The sequence below is a fragment of the Drosophila melanogaster genome, chromosome 3R (genome assembly GCF_000001215.4).
Source record: "Drosophila melanogaster chromosome 3R".
Taxonomy (NCBI): domain Eukaryota; kingdom Metazoa; phylum Arthropoda; class Insecta; order Diptera; family Drosophilidae; genus Drosophila; species Drosophila melanogaster.
This window is the reverse complement of record NT_033777.3, coordinates 6,248,171-6,267,498: the sequence shown is the minus strand read 5'-3', so window position 1 is coordinate 6,267,498 and position 19,328 is coordinate 6,248,171. Positions and strand designations below refer to the sequence as shown.

Sequence of the window (19,328 nt, the reverse complement as noted above, 5' to 3'; positions counted from 1 at the left end):
CCCTCTTTTTTTTGTATATCCTTATTGTTTTATTGGCTAGTGATTTCTATGTATGATAATTGTGTTCGATTATATGGACACGCAAGGAGTTTGATTTTAATATCTAAATAAAGCCCCGAGTCGATTTTGTGGCCTCTGGACGTGGCTGATCTGGGTAAGCCGCCGCCTGATGCAGGCGGCGCTTTAGTGGCTCCATCTGGTAGGCCTGGTAGTACTCCATATGGCTGCCCAACGGTGGTTCCTCTACCTGATCCAACTGCGAGTATGTGTCGTGGGTGGGCATGCTGCGGTGCCAGCCGCTCTCGTGGCTGGAGTGAACCACCACGTGCTCCGTGCCACTACCTCCTCCACTACCACTGTGACCAGTCGAACCCTTTTTTAGACTGCCCTGCGAAGAGAAGCGTAGCGCCAACAATTTGGACGGAACTGTTCAAGGGACAGATTCTACTCACCAGCAATGATATGACCAAGGCAATCTTGGCCATAATAAAGGCCGAGCCGGCGATGAGGATGACCTTGCCGAGGAACATTTGGGCCAGAGTGGCCATCATGATCATGCCGCCCATCATCGCCATGTTCTTGTCTTTGTCCTTCTTTTTGCGACCTGTTTTTTTGGAGCATTTTTTATTTTTCTTTTTATACTTGTCTTTCTTCTTTTTTTTCTTTGATTTTTTCTGTTTTTTAGGCTTCTTCTTCTTAGACTTCTTCTTTTTCTTTTTCTTAGACTTTTTCTTTTTCTTTTGCTTATCTTTATCTTTATCGTAGGATGTTGCATGCACTTCGAAACTACCAAATCCTCCTATTAACTTATCGACTTTATCATCTACGCTCGCATAAGTACCTTGATCGAGGCCCAGCTCGCTGCCAAAGTCATCGATGGCATTTGAAATGGTCAACTGGCGCGGCAGCTGAAGACGCAGTGCTCTTCCCTGGACCAGCTCCAACAGTTTCCCGGGTAAACCCATATCCATACGCCTCGTCTCCGGCTTGCTGATCCCAACCTTGGGTTCGATGCTTAGGTAATCGGTGATCTGCCAGGTACTGTTATCCCTGGTTGCACCATCCAGCAATTGCTCGCTCTCAGAGCCTAGACACTGCCAAGCATCCGCGCCACCCATGCAGTGGGCTATAATTCTGCCTAGACTTCTAGGACTCCATGGGGATGTAGACGCGTTAGCAGAAGTTTCGTTTCCTTTGTGACTCAAAGACAGAACTGAACTACCAAACACAAAGCACTGTAGTAAAACGACGCGCCACATATTTATTTACTATAAGGAAACCTCTTTCAGCGCTTCTTGAACCACAAATAAACCAGACAATTGCTCTGCTCTGTTACTTATAGTGCCTAAATCATTTTTGGGGGTAACAATTAACGGGCTTGTCAAAGCACGAAAATGCTCTTTTGATACGAATCAAATAGAAATGTTTTCAGAAGTTTGCTTGCTGAACCCTGACCCAACGAAAACTGAAACCGAAATTTTTGTTAAGTTACCTTTCGTTTTTGGAAAGCCCTCGTTACATATCGCTAATTACAGTTTGGATGCACTAGAAAAAATATGTATTTATGAATAATCAATAAAATATTGTGAATCATGTCTGTTGGTTCCTTAGTACAAATAAATGTACATAGTTACGTGATTATGCTCGTCAAGAAAATCATAATATTTAGTGGGTAACTAAACCTAAAAAATGGAGTGGTGAATAATTCGTGATACATATACAAAAACTATATTACTTTTTATACCTTTTAGTGATAGAGTAAAAAGGCTTGCTAGATTCGTTAAAAAGTATGTAACGGTAAAAGGAACCTTTTTCTATCCCATTCCGTGTCCGTTTGTCTGACTGTCCGTCCTTCTGAAGCGCATGTCATTTTCCTGACTTTTTTTTTTAATTTCTATCGATTAATATTGAAATATTTGCTGTTTGATAGTCGGGGATCTCAACGTTTTTTAAATATATTATTAATTAAGAATCGTCTGTGGGGGAAGTTAGTTAAGGATAATTATATTTTATCTAATAGATAGATACATTTTAAATACCCTACACAACGCACTATGATTTTATATACACAAATTTTTGTAAAGTGTAAACTATGTGCTCATAGCGATCTCACGTCCACCGCCTGCCAGCCCTCCATTCGGTGGGGGTCCTGGAAGTTTCTCAACAGAAGTTCGCCCTCCTGCTCCACACTGGATGCCAATAGTTTGTTACTTGGCCTGCGTTGGTTTTCAAAGTCGTAGAAACGGTCTTGGGTGGGCGGTTTGGGGTTGACTGGAGGTGCTTGGCCCGGCGTTTCCGCCATTCGAGGCTGCTCGAATCGAACTTTTCGTTCACTTCGACGATAAGGCGACGTCTCGTGCACATCGTACTGGTGGTGGAACTCATCCTGGCCTTTGCCAAATACCGTAGTCTTTCCGGGAAATTGGCCGATTGGACGGTGGCCACTAAAGCCACCCAAACCAAAGTTTGCAGCGCCAAAGCTGGCACCTCCAAAACCACCACCCAATCCTCCAAGTCCACCAACGATTCCACCCAGTCCCAAGAAGCTGCTCACATATATGGCCAGCTTGACCAAAAATAATGACTTTTTGAGCAGCAGACATATGCCAGCAAATATCAGGGGTACTAGGGCCACCAGATTGAACTTTAAGCCCAGAAGAAAGGGCAGTAAATACTGCTTGGTCAAGACGCGACCTGAAAATGTATTAATAAATATTTGTAAAAAATATATATGTATATTAATAATGTCTTTGGCTCGCATACGTTTTTCTTCACCAAGCACAACAAAAAATGTTGGACTAACACTTGAAAGAAATGTTCTGAACATTTTGCAAACTTCACCTTGAAATACACTCAAATTTCGTCAAATATTTAAATTTGATAAATTGATATCAATTTCAATATCAATTTATATGCAGCCAAAAGCTATGGCTGATACCCATACTTCAGCTTAGTTTTATAAGTTAAGCATACAGTGTTCAAATAAATAAATATTTCAATATATATTTCGCTTAAGTTTGGTTTCTATTAATAATATTATCTGCACCGATTTTGAAAGCATACCGGTTGAGGGATCCTCGAATCCAAATTGTCGCTCTCCCTGCGCCGCTCCATCGAGGACGAACTCGGCCACACTATTCGCATCCGCTGTGGGACCTATTTTGAACATAAGTCCAGGATAAAGGCCGTCCATATGCCACTCCATACTCCGTTGACCCATCACTGCGCCAGCATTCTCGAGGATACCGCGGAAGTCCACTGGATCCGTGTCGAGCACATTTGATAGAGATCTGACTGCAGCTGTTTCACTTTTCACTGTCACAAAATCCTCCACGAACTTTACGTTATCGCTCTCATCTAATTTCTGGATGAAGTTCAGAGCGGATCTTCCTAAACATTCACCGATCTTCGGTTTCTGTGATCCACGAACACACTGCTTGAACTCCAAACTCATGGCGGAAAAGTCACTGCCAATCACTTGATGGAAACTGACCAGGAGCAAAACGATATCCAGTGGCGACATAATGGTCGAGTGTTTTGATCTCAACTGAGCCCGCTGGCCAACTGACCCTTCTGTTTTATATCCGCCAAATCTTGTTATACAATAACCGACTGGTCTTTTGGCTAAATCTGCTCTCATTCAGTTAACGCGCTGTTTTTTGCACATGGCCCAATAACGGAAATTGTTGTACATCAACGCCAACCAGGGGCTCTTCGTCTTGGGCCGCTTCTTATTTAAGCCGGCATGGTCATGGTCAGTGCACACGACCCAAAGCTGCAGCGACTGGTGGCCAATTTTTCGCACATCTCCCCCATTATGCAAGCAGTTATTGTATTTCCACAGGAATTATGAAATACTTGGAGGCGCCACCGCTCGGACCACGCGGAATATTTACAATTACCATTGCTAATGCCGGTCCATTAAATGAACGGAGTCGCTTAGGGAATTACCAGTAATGTTCAATCGTTTACAGAGAAAAACTTGAAAATTGCCACAAGTCAATTAAGAAAACAAACAAGCGGAAAGGAGGGAAACCGATTTACGTTTGGGAAATCAACTTGGTTTGGGTGTTAAGGAAAACCCGAACCCAAAAAGGTTTATAATGATACATTTTTTAGTTCCATAACTATTCTCGTTTTAATATTATTTACATGTATTTTTTAAACATCGAAAAAGTTTCAGAACGTTACATTATTACTTGTAGAACAAAGATGTACGTTTCCTTTACCATAATAACCAGTTTCACAATGAAGCTAAACGGCATACAAATCAGTGGAATAATCCCCTGAGTTCGAGAGTTAAGTCCTAGCAAACTTTTAGGCGAAGCCAGTAAGAGTTAAGACTTTGGTTTGGTGATGCCAGCACGTCAAGAGAGACTTGACTGCAATACCAGCAAAAACAGGTGAGTATTTTCCTAGTCAATGCTGTGGGAGAAATTTGAATATCCCCCTATGAAAGTCTCTGATAACTTAGCACCCCAAGACCTTTGGCGAACTCAAGAACACCCCAATTCCCCTGACAAAACTGAGTAGACAGGCGAGAAGATAAAGTTTCGAGAAGTTTAGACTCCTCCCAAGTTATTCGATCATTCGAGGCCAATTTTAAGGATTTTTGGCATTGGAATTACGGTTTAGCCTGTGCGGTTGTCGCCGAAAACTTTGGTAATTTTACAAAAGTTTGTTTTCTTTTATTGCCAGGTCGCGGGCAATGGCCGACAGCTAATAAATTTCCTATTGCAAAGCGCAGCGACAGAAAAGAAATTGTATTAATAAACACTTTCACCGCCAATACTTGAAATTCACTGCCAGTTGCCTGCAGTTGTTTACAAATAGTTAGCAACAAAAAATAAAAGACGTACGAGGCGGCGGCCTGGCCTTTTGGCCATTTTGAGCCTTGGGTTTTGTCGGCTTTGGCCATTTATATGCCGAATGGCGATGCCAGGCCACGGCCATAAATTGCAGCCGCGGGGCGTGCTCCCAGCTGGAACTGGAATCCATGCTCTCATCCACACACCTAATTTGTTTGGGGCGTACGTGTTGCACTGCGTGTGCGAAAAAAAAAAAAAAAAAACAAAAAAGCAGGTCGCAACATTCATTAGATTTTCCCGAGATGCCGAGATGTGAGCCAGTTTCTGGAGCGACATTGGATATACATATGTGTTTATATATAACTGACCGAGACCGAGGAAGAGGCTTCTGCTGCGCTTTACGCCTGGCTGACTGGCTGACTAGCTGGCTCAAGTGAAATCCGGCGATCTTGCTCCGTGATTTTGTGTGTCGCCCATGCAATTGATATTGCTGGCCTAGTTCGCCTTAGCCGGTGAAAGAGTGAAAGCAATTCGCTGCGTATGAGCGATATTCGATTGAAACAGTAAGACAGCAATACACATGTTCGGAATAAATGCGGCATTTCTTTTATTGTTTTGTGTGGGGGAGGGCTTGGCCAGGGGGGCTTTTTCTGCGCCTAGCGGCAGTTCAGAGTTAGGCAGTTTAGTTTAATAGTTTGGTTAAGAGTTCAGTTGAGTTAAGTTAAGTTAAGCGTAGAGTTTTAAATAATAAAGCTCTGAGTATTAATACGACAGTGGCAGTCATTTTTAAGAATAGATTAAACGACGCCAGGTGTTCCCCTCTGGCGGCAGTCCCTAGCTGCTGATTCCTTAGACCTATTTGTGTGGGTTCGGGATTTACCTTTCCTTCTATTTCTCTTGATGGCGCCTTAAGTGTGTAAGCCTGGCATGAACTATGCTATACAAATAAATTAAATAAATAGATAAATTAGACGGCCCTCCGAGTATTGCACTGATTACGGTTGCCTCAGCATTCAGCATTCAGAATATTTGGCATGCAGCTTATTGCTTATACGCCGCATAGGCCAGCTGCTGGGCCTGGGAGTCATCAGATGGCAGCGAGCGGCCGTAGCTGTGCTCGTGCTCGTAGTGCGGGTGCGCAACGACCTCGTAGTTCTCCTTCTTCGACTCGAGCAGTTTCTTCAGCCCAATGATGCCGGAGAGCAGCAGGGCGATCTTGCCGATGACCAGGGCCTTGAAGGAGATCAGGGCCAGGAAGCCAATGGCCAGGGGCAGCAGGGCGGCCATCTTCAGCTTGAAGAGCATTAGCAGGGGCATCAGGTACTTCTTCTTCTCCTTCTTCTTGCCGCGAGCTGCAGGGGGAGAAACGATTTGGTAGTTAGTTATATGATTTGCATTACTTTCGCTGGAGCGGAGCTGTCCGCTCATTAGCAACTGGAGCACAGATAATTAGCAAGCGAACAGGATCGACCGCTTTCTATGTGGCTGCGCATAGAAATTGGAAATCGGAAATTGCAGCCGCTGCGCACAAAAAGAAAGTAAGCCTTGCTAACTGCCTGACTAAAGTGCAATTAATAGCCAACTATCTGGATAACCAGCTGCCAATGCACCGCTATGTGGCCATGTGGCCATGTGCCTATGTGGGCATCTGGCTGCATCACAGGATGACCTCGATATGGCGGAGACTTAACAGTGAAAACAGGATTTGTGCCAGAGCCATCTGCCCGAACTGGTCGCTTGCATTAGTAACCCAAATAGGCAATGTCTTGGCCAGACCAGAACTGTAATTTATGTGGGATTCGATGGGTACTAGCCAGATACTCACATTCCTCGAGGGCGCGCTGCATGTCCTGGATGGAGTCTTTGGGCACCTTGAACTGCAGCGTGTGGGTGCCGAAGAAGCGGGCAACGCGCTCCACCAGCAGGGAGTCCACCTCGGCCTCCCGGGCCTCAACCTCCTCGGGCAGTTGCATCTCGTTGAGGGATCGACCCACCGGGATCTCATCGGTCTTGACCAGGGCAATGCCCTCGGTGAGCCGCACATCCCCGTTCTCGGCATCGAAGTAGTGCAGGGCTCGCTCCTTTGGGTGGATCATGAATTAGGATAGGTTTCTCTCGGGCTACTGGCAACTAAATGCTTTACCTTCATGCACAAGACCATGGACCGTTCGCCACAGTCCTTGACCATCTTCAAAGCGCTGGTCAGCAAGCTGTCCGCTTCCGAGGTAGCCGCCGCCGTGGAGGCAATCAGCGCAAAAAGGCACACGAACTTGAACATGGCTCGTGATGGGTATTTCCTTTTTTGTATTATTTTTTTTTTGAATGCTTCGCACAAACACTCGACACTGCTGCGCTGATTTGATATCCTGCCACTTCCTGGCGATTCGGGGATGCGTGTGTGTGTGTTCACTTGATTGAGTGCACTGCGCTCGATTGGCGTGTTCGATCTGTCGGTCAGAAGGCAACCGGTAAACTGTGGCTAGAAGACGCACGCGGATCGAGTTTTATTCCCGGCCAGCAGAGCGGCGGCAGCGTTGGCCAGCAGCGACGACAACGACAACGTTGACGCTTTAGCGCTCCGCAAGTGGTCTGAGCCCCCCGACTGCCCCGCTTGGCCCATCGCACACAGTAGCCGAGCTTAGAATTTAAATAAACAACCCGACCACGAACCTGGCCAGGTTGCAGCCGAAGTCGCACTCGGAGTCGCACAGTCTTGGTGGCCGGCCATACAAGGCGCTGCAGCGACAACTGGACAGGTGCGCCGAAGTGGACGCGGTGGCGCGGTCGCCGTTTACGCTGGCAGAGTTCGTCGGATTGGCAGTTGTTGTTTGTCAACACACTTCGGCGGCAGTTAGCTGTTTGCCTGCCACAAGGAGAAGGCCAATTGTTCAGGGGGCCAATAGACAGATCGGCCAGCCCTTAAATATTGATTTTTCTTGCATTACGTGTCGCTTTAAGGGAAAGCTTTGTGAATTAAATTTATAAGAATAAAATTTGGAATTATAAGAATCTTAATCCTATGTGGTAATGCTTAGAACAATACTTTTCGTAAACAAGGGTGCAACTGTACCTTACCTGGATTAAGTCAGCCAGCTTTTCAAAATACATTTTAAAAGGAGCGATTTTTCTTTGCAGGTCACTGCAGAGTTAGAATACGGCATATGCTATTATAACTGGCAGCTTAAATTCAATTTAATTAACCCTTCCAACTGGGATCAGCTTAGCTAAAAGGCTCAAAATAAACAGAATTTTCCATTACATATTTACTTTTATGTTGTGTTTTTGCACACAATACGTTTGCAACACCTTTGAAATCATGTGAGGTTTCTAACTCACTGCAAAAGGGAGAATACGCTCTTGAAAGCCGCTTGTTTCCCAACTAGACGCTTGCCTGTATTTCCACTTTTTACAAATCTTTTGCATATTTATTTGGTTGAAGGACTGTGAGTTGTTATTTAGTTCTGGACTATTTGATTACACAGCAGACCCAGGTAAAATGTAACAAGCTGTAATACGTGGCTAACGTATTTGATGCACCTTTGAGGCGCCACCTGATGATGGCACACTTTCAGCACTGTGTAAATCTCGAGTGCAGCAGAAAGTGCCGGCAGCAGCGGTTTCATTTCAAATTGCAGTTGCCTACACACAGACCGCACACACACACACACGAGTGGTAGTCCGGCGGGAGTGGGCGGTGGGTGGTTAATCAAGAGCGCCATTTAAGATGGCCGGCGATGGTCGAAAGCAACCGCAACTCGAATTGGAGTAAAATAGAAAATTAACTAGTTTGCTGGCGCTGCCGCGGCACGGTGGAGGAAATTTCACTTTAATTTTGCTTTTTATTTATGTGTTTGTTTGTGCCCCCAGCGGGCATCTCGCATAATGTATCTGCACTTTTGTATGCCAATCCGATCGCCGTCGACGGATGCACAGCGACTGTCGCACTAGAGTTTCATTGGCATTATGTCGCTTTAATTTGCAGCACTCAAAAATTGCCACACGTCTGCCTGCCGCCCCATCGCTCCGCCGTCCATCGTCCATCGTCCATCGTCCAGCGTCCATCGCTCATCGTTAGCCGGTAATTCACGCATTAGACGAGCAAGTGCCCCGAAAGAAAGCTACGCCGCAAATTTGCATGCTGCCGAAAACAACCTCACAGACACAAAACACACAGCTCGCATCTAGATGCAAAGCCACTCGACATTTCGCAGACGATTATCCAAAGCGGCAACATGAGCCCAAAATCCGTTGATGGAATATGTAAATGCCGTGCACGTGAACATATGGATGGATGTGGATGTAGATTTGGATTTGGATATGCCAGCCACTGTCACGATGTGTGATGTGTCTCATCTAATGCCCTTTCTGCAATGGCCCTTTTCAAATTCAGTCCATCCTTTAGATTTATCTATAATGATAATAATAACGTGATATAATATGCATAAATATGCTTCTAAATATTTATCTTTACATGAAAAATCTTTGATAGAAAACCTTTAATATATATTTTTTTTATATTTCATAAGCTTCGGACTGAAAACAACCATTTAATAGTTTATTTCTTACATTATTACACACAAGCTAATTGGAGAAATATGGAAAAAATTGTTTATTCTGTCTTTCACACTTAATATTTATAATATACATAAAAATTATCAAAATATTTAACCCAGTGAAGTACGTCTTTTGTGTCCCAGTTAGAGTGTTAAAGAGTCAATATGATGCAAGTTATTAGCATTGTGCGTGCGCAACGAAAGTGAAAAAGTAATTTAATTGCTAACATCTTATACAACTTCAACTGCGCCACTTTAAACATTGAGTGATGCAATATAGAAACAACATTAAAATTTAAGTTATGGTTTTATTGAGGAGAAAAGCTCTTAAATACTCTTAAAACGTATTAGTAATTGCAGTTTATTTCATATTAATACAACTAGTTGTATTAATATTTCAGTTTAGCCCAGTCATTTCAATAGAGTGCGCTCAATTAATTCGCAAGCTATCTTCTGATGGCTCCTTCGTTCATAGTTGGCCATTTCGCTGGCTGACCCAAATAAGCATGCGAAATATTCGCTCTAGAGATAAAACCGCCTTAAAGCATCGCACATTCAAAGCAAACAATCCTCAATTGCGGCCCCACCCGCTTAGCCGCCCCAAACCTTTTCAGTGGCATCTCCAAAATTGACACCTTTTCAAAGTTTCACTTTCATTCCGCTTGGCTGGAATGGAATTCCGGGTTAAGGCAGCTCCGTTCAGCCCAGCTCAGCTCCGGCTCTAGTTTGCAGCCCGGCGCTGTTTACATGCCTCTGCCTCTGGTGCGCTTGGGTAATTTTCAATTAATGAAAGTCCCCCCATGACGTCAGTGGTGCGCCAGCAAAGGGCGCCCACAACTAACAAACTGAATAAGTGAGCGAGGGGCTTGGGAACGTCGTTGGCCAGGTTCAATGTTCTACACTGAGCGGCAGCAGCTCATTAATATTTCGTGTAGTGGCCCAAAAGTGAAATTGTCGCATACCAAAAAAGGTAGCCACAACAATGGACAGGGAGGGAAAACATATGAGCCAAGAAGCCAGGAAAGTGGCGCGCAATTTTCTATCTATGAATATTGCATTCAGCAAATGCAGGCCAACAGAAAACAGAAAACTGCATGTGCAGTTTAAGTCAACTTTGCATTGTGGAATTTACAGGGAAATTATTTGAAGGAATCCAAGTGGAAAACTACGTATTCAAATATGTTAATCATCTTTCACCAATGTTAGCAAACAAAACATATTTGTCCAATAATAGAGAAGCGAAGAATAGTGTCTAAAGAAAATTGTTATAAGTCTTTAAAAGTACATTTATTTATTAATATTTACTTAGTTAATTTCTTTTTAGGTATACTTACATATAAAATCCAATCGAAAATCAACTGCTGTTGCAACCTTATATCGTACATCTGACATTGAGTTTGGTAGAAAGCGAAGCAGCTTCGTCAGCCATTTTTGGCACGCACGTAAGCCCGTTTCAATGAAACTTAATTGTCATCATAAATTCATGTTTGGGGAGCGGCCACGAAACCATAAAAAACTCATCTTCATGCGAATTTCGGGTAGCAGAATTTACTATATTTAATTAGGGCTTACTTAAACCTAACACACACATTTAGTTCGTTAAATTAAGGATCGATAAGGCGAATTAAACTAGACATTAGTCAGACAGTTCTTGCGGCGCTCGATTCTTTGGTTCACTCTCCACGATAATCTCCCGAGAATCTCCCTTCTAGGAGATACTTCTGTTTCCAAATGCAAATGCGAGCTCACAGGCTCTTGGCGCTGCCCGCCGACTCCTTGGCCGCCGGCTTCCAGCCGCTGTAGGCGGTGTCCAGCTCCCGACCCCAGCCGGAATGTCCTCCTGAGGAGACGACCACCTCGTGGGAGGACTCCTTCCCGCCGCCGCCTCCACTCAGCAGCTTCTTGATTCCGATGATCGAGGCCAGCACCAGGGCCAGCTTGGACACAATCAGCGCCTTTCCCGCCAACATGGCCAAGGCTCCGTAGGCCAGGGGCACAATGGTGCCGCCAAGCAGAAGGGGAATCATGATCATTGCGCCGTTGCCCTTCTTCTCCTTTTTCTTGCGACCCTCCACCGAATTTGCCTCGTTATCGAATTTCACCTGAAGTTAAATTTAAAACAAATTTTAAATAAAACAGAAACACTAAGACTCTTACAAAGAAGCTTAAAATATGAATGATAGACTTTAATATATTATACATATTTTGTGATTATGAATTACTCGGAAGGCAATTACAATTTCTCTAATTTCTCTAAATAAACAAAAGTCAAATAAAGTATTTAGTTCATAAGTATTTTTGTTAGTTTAAAATTTGAAAAGTATCCCTTTATTAATCAAAAATATTTCTTTGTTACATCCTTGTATAACTTCACACTGTCTCAAACTACACTCACCTGTAGCGTGTGATCCTGTAGGAAGTTGCCCACCCGCTTCAGGATCATGTTGTTTAGGACCTGCTCCTTGGCGTCCACACTTCTCGGCAAGACGGCTTCAATATCCTTTTCGCTAATGGGCGCTCTTTTGGTCTCCTCACTTTCTCCACCAGAACTGACGAACTGAATGCCCTCCATGAGCGAGAGAGACTTTGCCGATCGAAAGGCCTTCTCCAAGCCGGTTAGCAGTTTGACCTTTAGGCAAACGGACATGTTATCGCCCGAGCACTGCTGGTATATGCGGTAGACCATTGACATGTCCTTCCACAAGCCCGTAGACCCCATTCCGGGGTTACTGTTTTGGACTTGGGGCCTGGGGGCCGAGCTCAGACTGTTCGGGTTCTGATGCTGGTAGCTGGCACTGCGGGCACTGGAGAGCCAACAGAAGACGATCATCAGAGCAGCCACATGCCACACGTACTTGATCATGACTGTGCTGGGTATTGCTGTTGGACGCTGGACGAGATAAGGATCCTTGGGCGATCCTTGAGCTGAGGCATACACTGGGGAGATGACGCCGGGCGCTGCTCTTTGGGTGCTCAACTGAGTGCTGGCCGGTTGGTCTTATGCATTTTATACCTGTGGCGGATAAATCGCATGTCGGCCGGCTGCCTGAAATTAAAAAACACAAAAACACACGCTTTGTCTTAGTCTAAATATCACGGCAATTAGCCAGATGCTGTTGGCGAGCGGGGCTGCGCTTTCGTGATTTCGCTGCGAAGCCGCCGAAATGCAGTTTCGTTGGCAATTATATTCCCACTTTTTAGCCCGTTCTAAGCTATTGAGCTCGTGCGTGACTGCCGTTGCCATTGCCATTCTTCTCTGTCTCTGCGCCCGACTTACTAGACCGTTAACATATGCATTTTCGGTTTTTTGCAAATATTTTGGGGCAGATTCACTGTCGTCACCCAATTTTCGCGATAACTTTTCTTTTTTCTTGTACACTTTGACAAACCATATTTCTATTGCTTACTTTTAGGTGCTGGAGAAAAAACTGCTTCTCCTTAAACGAAAGAGTCAAGACACGAACTTGATTGCACTGAACGAAAGCAGAGAAGAGCATAATATTTAATTACATCTGGCTTGCTGAATTGGCCGACAGGTGGCGTTTGAAATAATTGAAGTGATAAAAATTAGCAAGCAGGTGTCAAATCGGCACAAAGAAATAATAATTGGCAGCAGCCAAATAATTATTAAGTGGTAGAGGTTGTAAAAAATGTGCTAAAGAAGTGGGAGATGTTAAAGTGTCGTCATTATTGCTATTTATCTCTCTCTTAATTCAGCCTGATCGCCCCAGGCTCCTCCAGAGCCCGTCACAGATCCCATTAAATCCCGCCACAGCCTTCCAGAGCATGCATGCTTAATCTTAACTTTCTAGCTTTTATAATTCCTGAGATCAAAGCTCTTATTGGGACTAGGCTATTGATCCTGATCTACAATATACAGTTTGTCAAGAAACTGTTTACACACCGTGAAATAAGTTGAATTTTTGACTTTAAAGGTCAAAATTAAGGGTTTTTTGCTTAATTAAACGCAATTTTTTTATAAAATATAATTAAACAATATTTATTTTACTTATAAATCCTTTTACCTGTTACATACTTACATACTGACTCTCGTATAGAAGTTCAAAGAATGAGGTCCCTCGTTTGTCTTCTGTTAAATACCCGATTTATATAATACTATTTTTTATAGCAAACAAGCTATACTTTTTGTAATGTTTATTTAAAACAAATTTAAAAATGTTTCGCATGACCAAAAGCGTGAGTGTCAAATAAAAATGCCAATCAGTTCTTTGACGCATTGCATTGCATTTGCATTTTGCAAATATGTGTAAATTCGTAAAAAATACTATCATAATAATATTCAGTTATTTGTTGTGACCACAATTTTACTGAAGGGACCCAAATGTTGACCTCAACTTTAGGCATCAGCGGTTTACAACGCGACTCAACCACTTGCTGCTCGAGCGCTCTAGAGCGCAGCGATGAAAGCAATTAGTCGTTCCTCACCTGCAATGCAAATTGAACTGCTAATCAAAGTCCTCACGCAATGTTCAACATAATCGCTGGGGCGATGGGGATGCGACGGCTGTTGGACAATTACGATCGATTGTTGTTAACTGGATAGCGTAATTTAAATTGACCACAAACGACTCTAGTAGAAGCGACTGCAAATTAGGCGTGCTGAAAACGCTCGAGTGACCAAAACTGTTGCGGTGCTCGTGGGCAATTAACTTTGAATTAATCAAAAGCAATGAAAGCTCGGAAATGCGCTCAGTTGATTAATCAAACTGCCCGCCGAGCAAAACTCCACCAGCAATTGGTGTAATCATAAATTCATATGCGTGCTTTGTCTGACTGTCGAGTATAGAGTGTGGGAAAAACGTGCTGGAGCGGAAAATTATAGCAGTGGTAGTAATGCCAAGCGCCTAATAATATTATTAGTCAGGCAGGCACTTTGACTCTTCACTTCGTACATTTTCCTTTTAGCCGATTTTTGCCGGCTTTCTGGTTTCTGGCTGCGTCTTGCTGGAAAGCGCAGTGCTGCAAGGCCGACAATCAACTTTGGCTCGGGACCGCCCCTTGTCGTTGTGTACGTTCTGGTGACCTGCTTTCGGAGCCTAAACTCGTTTTCATTTCGCTGAGCATTTTGCACACATTTTGCGCTGCGACGACGCCCTTGCAGGCATCCCCATCCCCTCCAGCCCAGCCGATTTCTTCCACTTGGCTTTAACCCCCACTGCCCCCATCCAGTTGACAGTGAAATTGCTTTCAAATTGGGCACTCTGCACGATTCTCCACCAAAGTCCCCCCCTTCCCTCCCCACCCACCATCACCATTATCTCTTCTTATGAATTATTGCAAATTTTGTGGTTTTTATCTGGTTTTCAGAATGTGAAATTGCAGCCGATGAGATGCAGCTGATGCTGCACCAGTTTGGTCGCAGCTGAGGCGGAATTTCTCTAGCGGCACAACCGTTGCTCGCTCCAAATCACCGATTCGGGCTTTCATTTTGGTAGTCGATTTGCATATACTACCATGTTCAGCAGCAGTAAACGAAATCTATCAGAACCGAAAATAGGCTGGGCAAAAGCCGAAGAACGTTAACAATTTCGTAAACTGATTGTAAGTCTTGGGGGACATAACGGCTATATACAGTAGGCAGTGGAAGCGCAAAATGCTAATGGAAAGTGATATTTTGTATGCATTTGCCTAAAATGTATTATTATCATCGCTAAGCTGAAAAGCAGGCATAATCCCGGACAATCGCTCGTATGGGTGTTTTTAAGCTCCAACTCACGATTGGGGGCATCAAAGCGGTCTCTTTGAGATAAATTTACGCGAAGCGTATTCCGAAATTTTTGTAATTTTCTGTTGATTAAGTGAGCTCTTCGTTCGCCACAATAAATAGAAGAAAAAGACTGACAGTGGTCAGTCAATGTTTGCTCAAGCTTGGCAGCTGCTCAAATGAGTTGTTAACATTAATGCGCATTAACCTGTCTTTTGTTTTCGCGGGCATTCGCTAGGCTGCGGTGGAAAAAGCCACATTTAGAGCGGCTTGAAAAGCGCTTTTGGTCTTGGCCATGTGCCGCGATTTCAAAGACTTTTCATTGCAATCGCGGTTGTTTTCGGGGTCTTGTCGGTTGCTGTTTCGGTTTCCTAACTGTTTACTTTCACTGTCGGTGGCCGATGTTGAACTGGCTTTTCTGTTTCTGTTTCTGTTTTTGTTACTGTTTTTTTTTCTGGGGCCGTCCGAAAGCAGCGAGGTTTATTGGGTTTTCGTTAACCTGTCTTGGCCAGACTCGAGTCATAATTATTTACACCAATTAACGGGCAGATCTTTAAGATTCGCCGGACCAACTGGGTCGCAAATCAATTTCACTTGAAATGAAAGCATTTCGGCCCAAGATGGAGTTGTCAACGGCCAGTTTTCGTCTTTGGATTTATGCATAGCGCTTTCGGTTTTGTCGTTTCGCTTTCACCCCGTGGTATGCCATAAATTATAGAGACTGGTCTTGATTTTGATTTGATTTTTTATTTATTAATCTTCCTTGCTGTGTTTTTCAACTTTTTTTTGTGTTTTGTTTTCATCATTTTGTTGTGTTTAATGACATGCATATGTGACAGAAAGTGGGATTGTAATCTATGGAATTTACATTCTTTTGTGAGTGAGTTTTGTGATCTGTGTGAGTTGCCCACATCTGCAGCTTCACGCTTCTTCTTCGTCTTCATCATCATCATCTTACTACTGTTGCCGGAATTATAGAGTTATAGAGTTAAAAGTTGTGAAATCGCCGTACGACTTTGCTTAAATTAAAGTAGACGACGTGCTGGCGACTCGAAACTTTCAGCCGCTGGCTAGGGGGCTCTCCGAATGTCATAAACGAGGCATTTTTAAGTTGATAATTAAAAATCTGTTTAGGTCCACAGAGCAGGTGAGCCCGACGCCAATCGGGCCGACAAGCCGTTCGAGTCGCTCGGATGCATAAAGTACGCTTAAGGAGTTAAAATATTAAAAAAAAATATTTTTACATTACGCGGAATCACTGGGCGTGTGCATGTGTGAGTGGCAGTGGGGTTTATTTATTTTTTTGGGAAAGTAGAGCGCTAGAAAGTGACAGATGCAAAGGCAGCAGAAAGAGATGGCGGATAGGAGAAATGAGAAAGTTGAAGAGTCGTAGTGGAAGTCGAGTGTCGAGTGTCGACTGAGGAAGCAGTGGCCCTGAGTTAGAGCCGGAAAATGAGCGCAGTTTGGTGCGGCGATGTGTGTTCGAAAACCTATGGCAAGTGATGGCATGCGAATGACCAAAACTATGACTCAGCTAAAGGCGAGAAATTGAAGGAAGATGTGGAAGTTTCTCAGATGATAGACAGTGGTTAGATAGATAGCTAGATTGATAGATAGTGATAGTGTTAGAGCTAGTAAGTTAAAGCTAATAGTAGGCATGCTCGTTGTTGCTGGTGTTGTTGTATTATAAGACTAGAATTGCATGTGAAGAACATAGTAGAACAGAAAGGGATATAGCGTACAGATATAGATTATAGAGTTAGGATTTGTACTTTTCTGCGATTGCATGGCAATCGGCAAAGTTTTGGTATAGGCAGTATGCAGTTTTAGATGAAAGCACAGAAATAGAGAGACAGAAACAGAAACAGAAACAGATGGAGATGTAGATGTAGATAGAGGTATAGGTGTAGAAACTGACAGATGAGAGTGCACTTGATATAGAGCAGTTGGGTGATCGATTGGCTGATGGGTAGTGCTGGAAGTGCTGTGCGAGCTTAGACTTAAGGCTGAGTATTTGCAACTTGTGGGGTAACTCTCGCTGGCCGCTCTTTTTACAAACTTAACTTTAGCGTCATTAGTTTAAAAACTAACATATATGGTTCTGATACTGGTGTTGTCCGGTTTAACATTATCTTGCGTGTGTGTGGTTCATTCTTTTTCGTTTTCATTGCTTGGAGAAATAAATAAAATAAATTAAATTAATAAATTAATTAAAACGAACGATAAATAATGTGTGTTTCTCTTCGAGAGTCGCGGGCGAGCTCTGCAGCTCAAGTCGTGTGATTTCGCGTTTCTGATTTTGCTTCTTGAGTGATTGTGTGGTATGATCCAGTGTTATCTTAGGCCTGCACGGGCTTCTGGGCACCATAGGCCAGGTCCTGGGCGTCAATGGAGCGTCCCCAGCCACCGTGACCGCTGCTGCCGTACGAGGCAGAGGAGGCTCCGGCATCGGCGCTGTAGCCACTGCCGTACGAGTCGTGGCTTGTCGAGTGGCTGCTGCTGTGGTGTGGGTGGGCGACCACCTCGTAGGTCACGTGCTTCTCCTGCGACAGCAGCTTCTTCAGGCCAATCACGGCTGACAGCACCAGGGCGATCTTACCAATCAGCAGGGCCTTTCCGGCGATCAGGGCGATGGCGCCCAACAGCAGGGGCAGCAGAGCAGCGGCCTTCAGGGCAACCAGGGCGAGGATGGGTCCCAGGATCTTGGCGGCCTTCTTCTTCTTGCCACGGCTCTCCTCGGGAGCGTTGGGGTCGTTGGAGCCGAACAGAGACTCGGAGGCATCCTCGAGGGCACGGCCGGTGGAGCTAACAGCCTGCACAATGTCGGCTCCCTTAAGCTCCACCTTGATGGTGTGTGAGTTCAGGAAGCTGCTGATGCGGTTCAGGGCCAGGGACTCGAACGACTCATCGCCGGAGATGGAGCGGGCGGCCTCCTGTTGGGGAGCGTCTGGCGAGCGGACCACGGTCACACCTTCGGTCAGGGCGAACTGGTCGCGGGCACCGAGCACCTTGTCCACGAAGCTGAACAGCTTGTACTTGACACACGAGACGGAGTCCTTGCGCAGGCAGTCGCTGTAGATGCTATCCATAATGTCGTTCTCGCCGCCGATGGCGTTGCGGGCGTGGCCGCGCGTCTCCTCAGCCGGAAGGGCGGCGCTCAAGGCGACCAGACACAAGACACCGAAAGTAACTTTATGGCTTGCCATTATGCGTTTTTGTTTGGTTGGTTTTTGTTCTTGCACGTTTAACGATTTGGGTTCTTTGAATAATCCTTTTGTTGATCCACACTACACTTTCACGTAGTTCGGCGGCGAACGCACTTTCTCTTAAATGGAAAACTGTATTTTTGTGTATTTCGGTCTAGGCTGACTGCTGCTGCCGTATAGCTGCTCAGACGGTTAAGGATTGAATGATACAATTTTCCACCGCACACGACAATTTATATACGGCGGCAGTGGCAGTGACTTCGGCATCGGCATGCTCATCTGCTGCGAAAGCATTTCTCCGACCCACCTGCCCCCTGGCCCCCAGAAGCGGTTCCCCTAAACTAGTCGTGCAAGTTTCTCGCTTAAGTCTTTCGTTTGGCCGGCCAACGGTAATGCGCAGTCGGCATCGACGTCGCCGTTAGCGTTGGCCGCGCTGCAGCGGTACCCCAGCAGCTGGAAAAGCATTGTTACTGTAATTTGTAAGTTGTCGCTGCCGCTGCGCTGCTTTCGCCCGAAGTTCATGTAACATTGTCAACAGACGCAGCCTCCTGCCGGTGGGAAACCAGCGAACAAAAAACCAGCTACTTTTACCCGGACTGCAGAGAGCGGGCCAAAAGTGCCGAAAATCGTAGTCGTAATCTTAATTGTCTGGGCTTTAATTGAAAATGAGATTTTGTAAAAGTAAGTAAAAGCATTTTCCTTTCAAGCCCAGTAGAGCGCTGGAAGCGTGCGGCTGAGGGGAACAGAACGGCTAATTTGCATTTCCAATTTACTGCCAGTTAGAAATCAATATATTTAAATTTTAGTCGACTCTCATAATTTAATTTTATAATATTGTCATACAATTTTAATTTGAAAATAGATTATTAAATTAACAAAAAATTTCAATTTGAATATACCAAGTTTATTAAAATATATCACTTTATTTAAACTATCGAATTATTTTTTTCTATTCTTTTGTTAAAACAAACCGTATTTAGCAACAGTGATCTTTATTTAATAATTTTTTAACTAATTCATAGTTGGTCTTAATAAA

At 44.4% G+C, this 19,328-nt stretch overlaps 5 protein-coding genes across 5 annotated transcripts, besides 2 other annotated features; all 5 read right to left on the bottom strand.

Moving 5' to 3' along the window:
* Positions 1 to 41: 41 nt before the first annotated feature.
* On the bottom strand, positions 42 to 1,309 carry Osi10b (Osiris 10b). Its single transcript, NM_001382154.1, has 3 exons — positions 842 to 1,309; positions 453 to 604; positions 42 to 388 (listed from the first exon to the last, which is right to left on the bottom strand). Exons 1-3 carry the CDS (start codon positions 1,257 to 1,259, stop codon positions 104 to 106), a joined length of 855 nt encoding a protein of 284 aa, NP_001368993.1. The 5' UTR covers positions 1,260 to 1,309; the 3' UTR covers positions 42 to 103.
* Positions 1,310 to 2,033: 724 nt separating this feature from the next.
* On the bottom strand, positions 2,034 to 3,541 carry Osi10a (Osiris 10a). Its single transcript, NM_001382153.1, has 2 exons — positions 3,064 to 3,541; positions 2,034 to 2,694 (listed from the first exon to the last, which is right to left on the bottom strand). The coding sequence occupies exons 1-2, from the start codon at positions 3,521 to 3,523 to the stop codon at positions 2,099 to 2,101; spliced, it is 1,056 nt and encodes a 351-aa protein (NP_001368940.1). The 5' UTR covers positions 3,524 to 3,541; the 3' UTR covers positions 2,034 to 2,098.
* Positions 3,542 to 5,393: 1,852 nt separating this feature from the next.
* On the bottom strand, positions 5,394 to 7,288 carry Osi9 (Osiris 9). Its single transcript, NM_141371.3, has 3 exons — positions 6,952 to 7,288; positions 6,634 to 6,889; positions 5,394 to 6,160 (listed from the first exon to the last, which is right to left on the bottom strand). The coding sequence occupies exons 1-3, from the start codon at positions 7,084 to 7,086 to the stop codon at positions 5,850 to 5,852; spliced, it is 702 nt and encodes a 233-aa protein (NP_649628.2). The 5' UTR covers positions 7,087 to 7,288; the 3' UTR covers positions 5,394 to 5,849.
* Positions 7,289 to 10,896: 3,608 nt separating this feature from the next.
* On the bottom strand, positions 10,897 to 12,324 carry Osi8 (Osiris 8). The gene is made up of 2 exons (NM_141370.2): positions 11,757 to 12,324; positions 10,897 to 11,463 (listed from the first exon to the last, which is right to left on the bottom strand). The coding sequence occupies exons 1-2, from the start codon at positions 12,222 to 12,224 to the stop codon at positions 11,107 to 11,109; spliced, it is 825 nt and encodes a 274-aa protein (NP_649627.1). The 5' UTR covers positions 12,225 to 12,324; the 3' UTR covers positions 10,897 to 11,106.
* An 824-nt stretch (positions 12,325 to 13,148) lies between these two features.
* Positions 13,149 to 13,238: a mobile genetic element.
* Positions 13,239 to 13,378: a mobile genetic element.
* A 2,437-nt stretch (positions 13,379 to 15,815) lies between these two features.
* On the bottom strand, positions 15,816 to 18,505 carry Osi7 (Osiris 7). The gene has a single exon (NM_141369.3). The coding sequence runs from the start codon at positions 18,290 to 18,292 to the stop codon at positions 17,426 to 17,428; it is 867 nt and encodes a 288-aa protein (NP_649626.1). The 5' UTR covers positions 18,293 to 18,505; the 3' UTR covers positions 15,816 to 17,425.
* Between the last annotated feature and the right edge of the window lie 823 nt (positions 18,506 to 19,328).